We start from the raw sequence: 13,606 nt of genomic DNA on the forward strand, positions 1-13,606 counted from the left end.
AATCTCCAGTGGTCTGTCCTTGTCACCCAACAGATTTCTGAGCCACCTACCTCTTAGCATATCATTAGCACTTACCAAAGGAAGATAAATATCACTGTTAGTCTAGATAAAATATAAGATTAAATTAACTTTTAAAATTAGTTAATGCATTCCAAAGAAATGCAAAATATAGTCTGATTATCTTGGTCTCTGGATAACCTATTTCATCTTTCTCGTCATTATCATAGAAAACTGTGAATCAAGATGCAAATAAACTGTAATATAGATTATTCTGGACATATAACTTGCGGGAAAGATTCACCTCTTAATTTTTAATTTTATTCTCTTTGAATATACAATATAAGTGTTACTCTCTGAGTTTGACCAGTTCATTCCACAATACATATTCAGTAAGAGTGGATTTGGGGGGGAACTAAAAATAAAGGGAAAAGAAGCTGTTTTGCATTTTGAGCTGGTGCATTGCTAAGTGTGGCACTGAATTAAGAAGAAAAACTTTAAGCACCCCTAAAATTAGAGCAAGTTCTAGGAAGCCTTGCCTTAAATAGATAGTTTAAGGAATTAGTGCCTGTAGCACATTAAACATACTTTAAAAACTATTAGAAAAACCCTTCATGATCATATCCATATGTTTAGTTTTAATTTTCATCACACTTAGCTCTGAATAATTAAGGAAGAAAAAAATCTTAATCTTATTGTGGGCCCCACACAATCAAAGGCACATACACGTGATTCGTGATCACAGCTTGTATTCACAGCTTTCGTGTATGTGGTATGGGTCTGGCAATTAGACTCAGACTGTGTTTTTTTCTAAAAATTATTCAGCGCTAGAGAGAAATCAATATTAAATCCTCCCCAAATCTACAAATCAGGATAATCAAGGGACTATGGCTAATAAAATATCAGAATTCTAAGCTATGTAACATTTTGGCCTTATTTCATTGAGATTGACACTTGAAAGGAGTTTTTGAGAGAATCTGGGAAGAAAATGGAGATTCCATGAACTGGATTATTTTCATGACAGTTACCAAAAAAAAGGATGCAAAGGAAACTATTTTCTCAAAATTACAGAACCATTTTCTGGAGGGGAAAAAAAGCCCCCCCACCCCCCATTATTAGTTTCATATCGAAGAACTAGTTAGTCATGGAGAGATGCATTAATTTGACACATTTAGCAACCTTTGGGCTTTTGAAGAACTCTGTAAAAGAATCCATGGTTACATCTGTTAGGTGGACAGTCTTCTTTCGTGACCTTTAAAAAACGTTAAGAAGAAATTGATCTTTCTAGTTCACATTTGCTCAGTTACCTCAAAAGCCGTGCACAAGCCAGGAAATAGTAATCTCAGCTTTAAATTTATTATTTTTGAGATAGAATAACCCAGTACTGATGGTATCTGTAAAAGGATAATTTTGTGAATGGTCTTCTTTGTGAAATTTCTGGTGGTGATATGGTAATGTTTCCTACACCCTTCACTGACTGTTTCAAGATACTAACTACTGAATACTATCTTTTCTGCAACCGGTTTTAGAATCCATCTTCTTAGGCAGGAATGCCAGCAATGACCAATCAAACAGAAGGCGGTGCTCTGAATGTTCACCTTTGGCCAGGAGTGGAACAAGTATGCTCTTTATTCCTGACACTTAGGATTTCACGATTGAAAATACCACATTGTCTCTACAGAGGCACAGGGAAGTCGAATGGTATTCTTTAGATTTTAGTTACAATTTACCAAAAGCTCCATGTTCTGCGCTTGACAGGTGCTATCTCTCATAGTTCCCGATGCTGAGATTGTGCGTGGAAATCCATCTATCAAATCTCTCTGGGTAGAGGATCTTGAGCGTCATTCCTGGACAAAGTTCTCAGCAACATCAACAGTTAACTATTAATGAACAACATCTTTACACTTCTTTGTGTTTCCAGAAGCCCCGGGTTGAAGCAGCCCAGAAACAGAAGAGATGCTAATCGCATTGTGTGCTTAACCGTGTTCAGTGAAGGAGTGCAGCTTTCCCTCTTGACCTCGGTGTCACTCCAAGGAAAAACCCCTTCAGTTTTCCGTTTAGATTAAACCTCTGCTCCTCCTTCTCTCACCAAAAGTGGAGCAAGAAAGTGGGATTACGGTGAATACCCACCAACAGGCACATGCTCTATTGTTATCCTCTTTGCAACACAAAACAGGAGCTTTGTTTTTAGCTTTGCAGAAAAACAAAGCTGCTCTCCTCTCCCCCTTCCTTTTCTCCCTTCTTTGCCCTCTCCTCCGCCTTGGTTTCTTCCCTCCCACTTTCGTACCCACCCCAACTTTACTTCCAGGACCCATCCCTTCCCCCCTTTCCTTTTTCTCATTCTCTTCCTCTCCCTCACCTCCTCTCAAATACCTTTCCCCACTCTTTCCTCCTTATTGTCTGCTGGGCTAATTTCGGCTTAGCTTGTATAGAACTCTTCCTTCCCTTCATCTTCCTTTCAGAAAAATGCAGTGTTGCTGTCAGAGGTGCTACCAGGCACCTAGGTGCTGAAGGGAGCAGTTACTCTGTGTGGTGCCGCTGCCACATTTATGCATCGAGTCTAAGCCACATGGGATCTAAAAGTAAATCTTTGTTTTCATGGAAAACTTGCCCTCTTTTCTGGGATTCATTCATGGTCACACAGTTGTATGAGGGTTTCCCCATTCCTGGGATTTACCCCACTCACAAGCTGTATGCCCACCTGGGGAACTAGACTTCTGCAGCCAAACCAAGTGGACTCCTGGGTGGCAGTGAGGGTGTGCTGGACACATAGCTTTCTGTCCATGTTTGTGCACCCCATGGCCCTTACTGAGCAAGGGCCAGCTCATGGTGAACTCAGTATTTATTGGCTGTGTTGAATTTGATCAATACATAGCATAGATTTAACAAGGGAAATTGATTTCATAATTTTAATTTTTTTCATTGTAGTAAAATATACATAATGTACAATTTACCATTTTATTTGTTTATTGATTTACTTATTTTGTTAATCCTCACCCAAGGATAGTTTTTCCATTGATTTTTAGAGAGTGGAAGGGAGGGAAAGAGAGAGAAGGATGTGAGAGAGAGACACATGGATTGGTTGCCTTCCACACATGCCTGGACCAGGGCCCAAGATTGAACCTGAAACCCAATACATGCCCTTGACCAGGAATCGAACCTGCGACCTTTCGGTGTGTGGGCTGACACTCCAACCACTGAGCCAACTGGCCAGGGCTTCACTGTTTTTAAAGTGTACCATTCAGTGGCATTGAATACATTCTCATTGTGTATGAGTGTCACCACCATCTCCGAACTCGCATCTTTTCAAACTGAAACTGTTCCCATTAAACAATACCTCCCAGTCCCCCACCCCATTCTACTTCCTGTCTCTGGAAATGGGCTACACTAGGTGCCTCCTACAGGTGGAGTGATATAGAACTGTATTTGTCCTTTGTGTCTGATTTCACTGAGCATAATGAGTACCTTTAATTTTGACAAGCTGTTTGTTTGCTTTCGCATTCTGTGTGAAGGAAGACTTCTGTCACTGGGGTCACTGGCTTTGCCCCTTGGTATTCTGTAGGTCTGAGAAGGCAGAGATCTGCACTGAAACAACACAACACAAACTTTACCAAACTGGGAATAAATAAGGATTCTGCTTTTTTCTCTGTTCCTGCTAAATCTGTCCATTATATGATACCTCACCCTTTTCCTGGGTGAGCCAGGAGGGAATTCCTTCACCAGTGCCCCTATGCCTTGTATGTGGCACCCCACAATGGCCAAAAGTCTGGCCCACGACCGGTGGGTTGCCCCATTCTATACCTGGGTCCTTCCTTAGCAGCAAACCTGCATCGGATCACAAACTGCTATCCTGTGTGTGTCCACTTTGGATACTAAAGACAATTTCTTCATTTCAGTACAAAATAGAGCACTTGATGAGGTGTGATGTAATCGCTTTGTGAGAGAGTGCCCTGAAAATAACTTTTCGGCTTCTCTGAAGTGGGCTGCACGCTTATTTGCATTTGGGCCACGTTAATCTCCCGAAGGGCCCTGTTCTGCCAATGAGAGGACAAATCGCTGTTGTTTTGCTCTCGTGCCTGAGGAAAGCTCCCCACTTCTCTGTGAACTGTTGCTATAGTAACTGAAACAGTTTTTTGAAATAGGGAAGGAGTCTCTCTGGGCACTTGGGAACTTAGTAAAGTAAGAACATAAGTAAGCCTCAATTATTATAGATGCTGGCTAAATACCTAGTTATTAATAGTGATCAACATGGTTGAAATGTGTAGGTAAATTTTACTGTCTCTTGGGGAGGTGGGATCAACCTTTATCTGATCTTAGAGTCAATCTTTTTTTTTTTAATCTTCACCTGAGGATATTTTTCCATTTATCTTCAGATAGAGTGACAGAGAGAGAGAGAGAAACATTGATGTGAGAGAGACACATCGACTGGTTGCCTCCTGTATGACCTCAACCAGGGATGGGGACTGAACCGCAACCAAGGTACGTGCCCTTGACTAGAATCAAACCCACTACTCTTTGGTCCACGGGCCATTGCTCTACCGCTGAGCCAAACCAGGCAGGGCAGAGTCTATCTTTTTTAAAGAACTTAAAGGACCCAATCATTCCTATGTGGTACCCTAAGTGGAAATTTATTGATATATTATTTTTAAATGATGCTTTATATGTTTTCCTATTATTATTTCTTATGTTTGTAGACAAATGAGAATTTTTTTTTTTTTTTAATTTTCACCCAAGGACATTTCTCCATTTTTTGTTCAGGTAGAGTGGGAGGGAGAGAGAGGAAGAGAGAGAGAGAAACATCGACGTAAAAGGGACACATTGAGTGGCTGCCACTTGCATGACCAACCAGGACTGGGGACAAACTGCAACCGAGGTACATGCCCTTAGCAGGAACCGAACCCGGGTCTCTCTGGACCGCAGGCCGATGCTCTAACCGCTGAGCCAAACTGGCCAGGGCAACAAATGAGAGTTTAACAAAATTTATTAGAATTGTGGAGGCAATTTCTAAAGGTAAAGGACATATAGCAATGGTTCTAAAACACCATGTTAGTTGTAACTGCACTTGAATGAAGCATAAAGGATTTTAGAATAATGTTGAGTGGAAATATAAAATGATACGGCCACTATAGAGAGCAGTATGATGGTTCCTTGAAAATTTAATATAGAATTATTATGTAATCAGTCAAATAGAATGACCAATTTCACTTCTGGGGATATATCCAAAGACGTTGCAAGCAGACACTCAAACAGATATTTATAACAGTATTATTCACAGTAGCCCAAAGGTGGAAATAACTGGCGTCCAGATAGATATGGATGGATGAGTAAACAAGATGTGACAGATGCACAAAATGGAATATTATGCAGCCTTGAAAAGAAAGGAAATTCTGACAGATGCTACAACATGGATGAACCTTGACGACATTATGGCTAAGTGAAATAAGCTAGTTACAGAAGGACAAATGCTGTGTGATTCCAGTTCTTTGAGGTTCCTAGAGTAGTCAAATTCATAGACAGAAAGTAGAATGGTGGTTTCCAGGGGCTGTGAGGAGGGGAGTATGGGGAGTTAGTGTCCAATGAGTCCAGGGTTTTAGTTTGGGAAGATGAAAAATTCTGGAGAAGGATAATGGTGATGGTTACACAACAATGAAAATGTTCTTAATGCCACTGAATTGTACGGTTAAAATGGTACATTTTATGTTATATATACTTACCACAATAAAAATATGTATCTGACATGGTGGAGGGATAAAATGGTTGATTATTGGTCAGCTCAAGGTGGAGAATGCTGATCCTGAAGGATTGGTGACGTGTCGATTGTTTCATCACTGCTCACATGAAGCCGTTCTGAAACTTCCCTGGGGCTTCGGGTCTCCAGCCCCTTCCACAGCCACCTCCCTATATTATATCTTTTTTCCTTACAAGGTCACTTCCTGAGAATTGCAGGGACTTCCCTTTACCTTTGTGTTTTTCCCAGGGAGCTGACCTCCTAGTGACCACTAGTTGTCTAGTGATAACTAGAATGAGATCTGGGGCTGAAAGCTGCACCTAGCCAGCAGGCCCATTCCTGCCCTGTGTGTACTGACATGAAGTGCTCCCTCCCCGAGTTACCAGTGTATTTTGGAAAGCTTGTCAAATTTTTTGGACAAAAATAAATCTTATATAATATTACAATCTAGTTGCTATTTAAAAACTCCATTTGCTACATAAACACATTTCACTTAAATAAAAATACCTTTGGCCCGGCCCGTGTGGCTCAGTGGTTGAGCATTGACCCATGCACCCAGAGGTCACCAGTTCGATTCCCAGTCAGGGCACATGCCCAGGTTTTGGGCCAAATCCCCAGTGAGGGGCATGCAAGAGGCAGCCAACTGACGTTTTCTCTCATCGATGTTTCTATTTCTTTCTCACTCTCCCTTCCTCTCTAAAATCAATAAAGAAAAAAATTTTTAAAAAAATAAAAATACCTTTGTTAAATAGGCCAGTAGTGAGTTTGGTCCAGCACTTGTAAAAGTGTCTGATACACAGGGTTTTCTTGGAATATGAGTTCATTATAACTTCAGAAGCAAAGCAGCATGAGTTGGGATGCTTTGCTGGAGCATCAGTAGGTTCTCAGCAAAACAGAGGCTGGATTAATTGATATGTGTTAACTTGGGATTCTCTCTGCACTGCCTTCAATGTAGTCCTTTCTCAAGATTTGGAACTTTCCCTTCAGATCTAGTTTGTTGATTGCTTTTATCATAAAAGAGTTTGTCAAATACTTTTTCTGCGTCTATTGAGACGATCGTATGGTTTTGTGACAGCTGGAAATTGAGTCAAATCGGCTCCAGCTAAGGTGAAATGTGACTTTCTGGAAGAGACATAGGGTGGATGAGATTCAATAGTGTACCCTAATGGGAGCCACTAGACTTGGCCAGAGCAAAACTCAACTGATGCAACTATTTTGTCACCTCAGGGTTCACGGGTCATTAGAAACTACTAAGTTGCAGTAAGGGTACAGTCTTATTATAGTAAGGATACACCTTATAGGTATATCCCTCATTGCATTGCAATGAAGACAAATAGAAAGTTCCCGAAGAGTCGGGGAGTGAAAGGAGGAGAGAGGAGATAGAAATGAGGAAGTAAGGGAGGAGTGGGCTGTCAGGAACACAGGGAGACACTGAGGTCTACATAGATATCCTCCCTATGCTGGGTTGAACTGTAGACAGCCTGAGTCAGATACGCCAAAAATACAGCTTTATTTTCTATAACTAATCTCATTTTGATCTGAATTTCCATTCCTACTCATTGGTAAGAAAAAAAAAATACCTACAAACTTGACTATTCAAATGACTGTTTCTTTTGTTTTAAAGTTTCTTTCTCATAAACATAGTCAACATTCACTTTTAGGACTTTTTTTTTTCTTTTTTCTTTTTATCCTCACCTGAGGACATTTTTGCATTTATTCAGATAGAGAGGGAGGGAGATAGGGAGGAAGAGAGAGAGAGAGAAACGTTGATGTGAGAGAGACACATCGAGTGGCGACCACCCACATGACCCGAACCGGGGCTGGGGACAAACTGCAACCTCGGTACGGGCCTTTAGCGGGAAATGAACCCAGGACTCTCCGGTCCACAGGCTGACGCTCTAACTGCTGAGCCAAACCGGCCAGGGCCAGTTTTAGGACTTCTTTCTGGGTGGCGGGGGTTCCAAGGGGAGCCTATATAATGACTTCATGGCAGCCTTCTCTTCTGGCTGTGATGCGGAATAACGTCTCTCGTGGCCCTTGGCCTCCGTTCTCTGGTGCAGTTCTAATGGTTGGCAGACTCGGGGTCTGTCTCCTGGGTGTAGGTGATGCACGGGTTTGTCTGCAGGCTTTGCTTGTGGCCCAGTGCTGCTTAGGGAGGAGACTCAGCAGTGTCTGTCATCTAGCCCCACCCTGGCTGTCCACCTGCCCCCTCTGATATGGAGTCTCACTCTCCAGGCAACAGCAGAAGGCTCCGGCAGAAACTCCCAGATTTCTTACACATCCTGAGGGATCAGGAGCATCCTGCTTTAGCTCCTCCTATTCCTGAACAACCCTTGTTGCGGTGTCCTCTCTCCTCCCCTGCCCCCCTGAAACTTCCTTCCAGCATTTGAAATGGGAAGTTGGCACAATTGTTTTTTGCTTTCAGCTTTGCCCTTAGCTTATCTTGGGTGTTTTGTCACCTCTCTAGCCACCTTTGCTACCTGCAGGTTCCTGGGATGGGGGAGTGGGCCAGGCACAACCCACCCCCAGTGCCGTCACTTCCCCTCTTCCCCTCGGAGCTTCTCTTAGCATCCAAGGGCTTTGGCCTGGCCAATGGCAGGGACTTCCTTTACTTCAAGTCCCCCATCCTTTCTCACTTTGCTCCTGGGAGCTCTAGGTTCAGGGCATCATACTGTTGAAAATTAGACTTTCTTCTTTGTTAAAAAGGCAAGTTTACTATCTCACTGTGGACTTGATATAAAAATCTGGTGTGTGAAGTTCTAAGCTCAGCAAGAACCTCTTGGCGTTCAGGCCCCCAGCACTCCCAAACCATTACAGTGATGGCTACTGATTCAGTGGGTGGGGAACATCACAATTTCTAGTTAAGGAAACTGTCACTCCTCCTAAAATACCATTCCCCAGTCACTTGATTAGTGGCAAGTTGCATAATTGGTACCCAATTCCCCTGCTTAAATCTGGTAGGATTACATTCAGCAACTGTTAATGACCAACAACCCAAGTCCTTTCTAGGATTAATAAAACACTTGTACTCGCAGACCCTGGTGCAGAGGTTCTTGTCCTTGGCTGCATTTCAGTCTCCCTGGCGCTTTAAAGAACCATGGATGCCTGGGATCAGGGCAAGACTCAGGTTTAATTGGCTTGGGTGTGGCCTGGGTTGTTTTCTTTTTCTAAATTCCCCAAGTGATTGTAATGTGCAGCTGAAGTAGAGACCTCTGTACTACCTCTCAGCTAAGTAAACAAACCACTAACTTGAGTGTAGAAGTCACATACTAAATTGTAGATGCTCAAATGGCCATTAGTGTAGTTGATCATTACTGCTATTTCTAAAATTGATAGTAGTTTGAGTGTTAATATTTTTGATCAGAAAGCTTTTTCTTTAAACATGTATATTTTTCATGCTTGCCACGCTTTCAACCATGATCTTACTGTCACAGCATGTGTGTGTATATATGGGTTACACTTGACTCACTTAAGGGACATTTTTGTTGGAGCAGAATTTCCTGCATTAGGGCAGTGGCTACACCCTGGAGTCACATGGTGTAGTGGTCTTCCCACTTGCTATACATCAGAATCGACTAGGGAGCTTTTAGAAGTCCCAGAGCCTAGGCCTCACCCCAGACTAATGACATAAAACTTTCTGCGGAGGGGGCTTTACGGTCAGCATATTAGAAAGCTCCCCAACTGATTGCAATTTGCTCCCAAGTTTGAGTCAACTTATAGCAGTTTCTCAAACTTTCATGTGATAAGCATCCCCTGGGGATTTGTTAATCTGCAGGGTCTGATGCAGTGGACTAGGTGGAGCCTCAGATTCTGCATTTCTAACAAGCTCCCATGTAACAGGACATGCTCCTGGGAGAGATGGGAGGAGCTCATCTGAGAACAGATAAGAGATCAGTGGTGCTGTTGGTCTGCTGCAACACCTCTCTTAAGTGGCAAGGACCCAGAGAGCTTCAAAACAAAACAAAAACACAGAGCCTGGGCCCAGTTGCCAGTGAATTGAATTTGATTGCAGTGGGTGGGGTCCAGAATTTGACAGTTCTTAAAAGCTCCCTAGGTGATGGTTATATTGACTTCCAGGTGGAGAACCCTGCAGCATTGGGGACTAGTTATATACAGTTTAATAAATGGCATCAGAGGGAGGAGGAAAGGGAGATGGCCAAAACAAGGCCAGGAGGGGCCCCTTCAGCCAGAAGAACCTCCTGGGCCTGCTTGAGGGATGTCATGTCTAAAAAAGGTCCCCTCTGTAGAGAGAATTCACCATAAGGCTACCAGATTTTTTCCAGCTCATCTTAAGCCCCTGTTTTGCATATTATTTGAATACATTTACATGTTGACTATCAAGAGGGTCTAACTCCAAATATATAAGATAAAATAATGTAACTTAGATTTTGTCACCTACTGCAGTTGTATTCATACACAGTAGTCAGCTCTGAACACAACTCAAGTAAGGAACAGATTTTGAAGCAGCCGAACATGGTGCAAGGAGAAGACACACCAGAAGCACAAGGAGGAAGGGGGCTCCGGGGGTCCTGCCACCTGCCCAGTTACCGTCCCCTCCCAGACCTCAGAGTCTGCAACAGAACCTGAAGCTTGACCCTCTCTACACCTTCCTTCTTATTATCATTCCAGTTTTATCACCTTTGGTCTCTTTTTCCCCTCAAGCTTTGTCATGTACAGTCTTTAGCCTTCCTGACCAGGCTTGCAGGACATCCTTTGGGTGTTTCTCCCCGGACCTTCTGGGCATGTCTTGTTTCTTTTGTGCTGCCTCCCACAGTGCTCAGCACAGTGTGGGTCAGGGCCACTAAGTACAGTTGGTGGTGTGTGCCCTGATCGGGACATGAGTAGGGGTGAGTTCAGCTCATCTCCATTCACCAAAGCATGCTGCCTGCTGGAAGGCACGAGGGGGTACCTTTTTCTAATTTGTACAAAGGTACCTGCCAAGTGTGATAGTGCAGGTCACTCAGTGGGTGCTTACTAAGTAAGTGCTGAATGAATGAATGAATGAATGAACACATGACATAAAGTGGAGGCTGTGGGGATAAATAAGAGGCTTCTGTAGTCATCTAGGTAAAAGTTAGTGAGGTCCTAAACGGGGATGTAAACTGTAGGGAAGGAGAGGATAAATATAGGAGAGGAAGCAACAGGCCATGGGTCCCATGAAGGCAAAGGAGAGAGGGAATAAAATTGACCTCCTACCTGTAATTGGCACTAAAACTTGACTGTTGCACAAGAAGAATAAGGACAATGTGGTTGTAGATCAGTCCTATGTGCCCACTTCTGGAGAGCTGGCTTTGCTTAGGTAACAATGTGACAGGACTTGTATACCTCTCATGTGCGGGACCCTGTGCTGAGCAGTGTTGGGGAGATGTAAGACCACCCTTCCCCCAGAGAGCTTATGATCTCATTGACGGTGCTGGAGACAAGATTCCTGATGCAGGGCTGGGCTTAGCAGCACCGCACAGGGGTGACATGTCACAATCATGTCAGCTACCTGCGCATGCTGCCTTACCGCTGTGCGGAGCTCCCCTGTGTGAGGTCGCTGCTCTGTTGCGTCTCACTGAAAAGGACATTGACACTTAGGGCGGTGGTGTGGCTTGCTTCGCATCCCATCTTCCGACTGCCAGTCACAATATTGGGCTGAACTATATAAAGTTACTATTTTTTGCAGATCATAAATGACCAGACATCAGCAATTTCATAGAGTTCATCCAAACACTTTCCACTATATTACACTTCCATTTGAGACGTTTCTACTGTGTCCTCATGTGGTGTAAGCAGTGAGGGAACAATCTGAGGTCTCTCTTGTAAGGGCACTAATCCCATTCATGAGGCATTCACCTTCATGACTTAATCACCTCTGAAGGTTCCACCTCCTCATACCATCCCACCAGGGATTAGGTTTCAACATATGAATTTTGAGGGTACACAAACATTTTGTCTATAGCCATTCCCAAAAGGAATTAGGTCAAAATTACTTTTTAAAGTCTCTTAATTGGTGTCATCAGCTGGCTCTCCAGAAAGCTTGTGCCACCTTGATTAACTTTAGCCTTGATAGCAGAACCAGTCCTTTGCTGGTTCTGACTGGTTTTGATTGACAAGTAAGTTTGAAGACAAGAGAATTTGAAGATAATGGCCAGGAAAGGCTCAGGGATCAGGTGGACCTTGAACTTAGCTTGAAGGATCCATAAGGTTCAAATAAAATGGGAGGAAGAACTTTTCCATCAGAAGCACAGGTACAGAGGCAGAGGTACAGTGGAAACAGCGAACACCACATATGGTGGAGACAGTCATCTTCTAGTATTCTTTGGGTGGGTCGTTACTCCATGGGAATAGTGGGATGAAAATTGAGGAAAGGAATATCGACTGAGACTGAACTTAATCAGGTAGCTAATGGAGAGTTGTTGACAGTTTTTGAGTGGGGGAAGAGATGAGCAAAACTTTATTTTCAGGATTGCAGAAAATGTTGGGAAACCAGAAACATTTTTTTTTATTCTCACTCAAGGACATTTTTGCATTTATCTTCATATAGAGCAGGAGGGAGAAAGGGAGGAAGAGAGAGAGAGAAACATCGATGTGAGAGAGACACATCGACTGGTTGCCACTCACACAACCTCAACCGGGACTGGGGACAAACTGCAACCGAGGTATGTGCCCTTAGCAGGAACCAAACCCGGACTCTCTGATCCACAGGCCAATATTCTAACCACTGAGCCAAACCGCAGGGCCAGAAACATTTTTAACAGTAGCAGAATTTTTTTTTTTTAATGGTCATCTGTTTTAAAAATTACAAAGCATATAAATGTCCTAGGAATGACTTGCTCTAGTGCTTAGCATGTGACAGTGGTCTGACTTGTCATGCCACCACTGACCCGTCAGCTGTGTCTGGGGGCCCAGGCTCTGAGATTCACTGTAGTTGAAGATATTAGTGGCTGGATCCCAAAAGGTGGTAAGTCTGTAACAAAAATAAATTAATTTAAAAAATAGAAGAATTTGTATGTATATATGCATAACCAATGGACATAAACAACAATGCGGGGGGGGGGGCGGAATGGGGAGGACGGTGTCAATGGGGGAAAAAGGAGAAACATCTGTAACAAAAATAAATTAATCAAAAAGGTGGTAAGAAGCTATTTCGCATGGAGGAAATCTCAATGTTAATGAAGTAAGGGTCAGTCACCACAGGGACAGAGACGTCCAGACATCCAAGCTGTCAGAGACACAACTTGGATGGAAAGGAAAGCTGAGGAAGGACCCACTTTCCACAATCCTCACTTTGGCTGTTACACATGTGATAACAACAAATCCTGAGGAAACCTGATTTTGCCCAAGTATTTCCTGGAAAACAAAAAATGTCATCTCTTTTAATGGCACTTTTGCTAGTTTTAAGGAAATGTATATTGAAAACTCTGGTTTCCAGTGTAAATAAGTGAAATGGTGATTGTTGCTGTTACATCATTATATTTTATCCCTTTTTAAAGGTAAACCAAATATTTTCAATCAATGCAAAATAATGACAGATATTTCAGGTATACTTTAATTAGCAGACCATAATAGATTTTACTTATTATTATTATTTTTTTATCCTCACCTGAGGACATTTTTCTATTTTTTGTTCAGGTAGAGTGGGAGGGAGAGAGAGGAACAGAGAGAGAGAGAGAAACATCGATATGAAAGGAACACATCGAGTGGCTGCCACCCACACGACCGACCAGGGCCGGGGACAAACTGCAACCGAGGTACATGCCCTTTGCGGGAACCGAACCCGGGTCTCTCCGGACCGCAGGCCGACGCTCTAACTATTGAGCCAAACCGGCCAGGGCAGATTTTACTTATTATTAAAAAAATATTTTTTCTTTACTGATTTTAGAGAGAAAGGAAGGG

At 42.9% G+C, this 13,606-nt stretch overlaps 1 protein-coding gene across 17 annotated transcripts in view; it reads left to right on the forward strand.

Moving 5' to 3' along the window:
• Positions 1–13,606, forward strand: part of CLYBL (citramalyl-CoA lyase) — a 222,898-nt gene that overhangs the window by 104,329 nt on the left and 104,963 nt on the right. The window contains exon 1 of one of the 17 annotated variants that reach the window (XM_036250261.1): positions 1,551–1,616. The exons of the other annotated variants lie outside the window; for them this stretch is intronic. Within the exon in view, the coding sequence (XP_036106154.1) occupies positions 1,588–1,616 (29 nt within the window). The 5' untranslated portion in view covers positions 1,551–1,587. Of the gene's footprint in view, positions 1–1,550; positions 1,617–13,606 lie in introns of those variants that run through there. 17 annotated transcript variants of the gene reach the window in all.

Source organism: Molossus molossus, unplaced genomic scaffold, assembly GCF_014108415.1.
Source record: "Molossus molossus isolate mMolMol1 unplaced genomic scaffold, mMolMol1.p scaffold_m16_p_9, whole genome shotgun sequence".
Taxonomy (NCBI): Eukaryota; Metazoa; Chordata; class Mammalia; order Chiroptera; family Molossidae; genus Molossus; species Molossus molossus.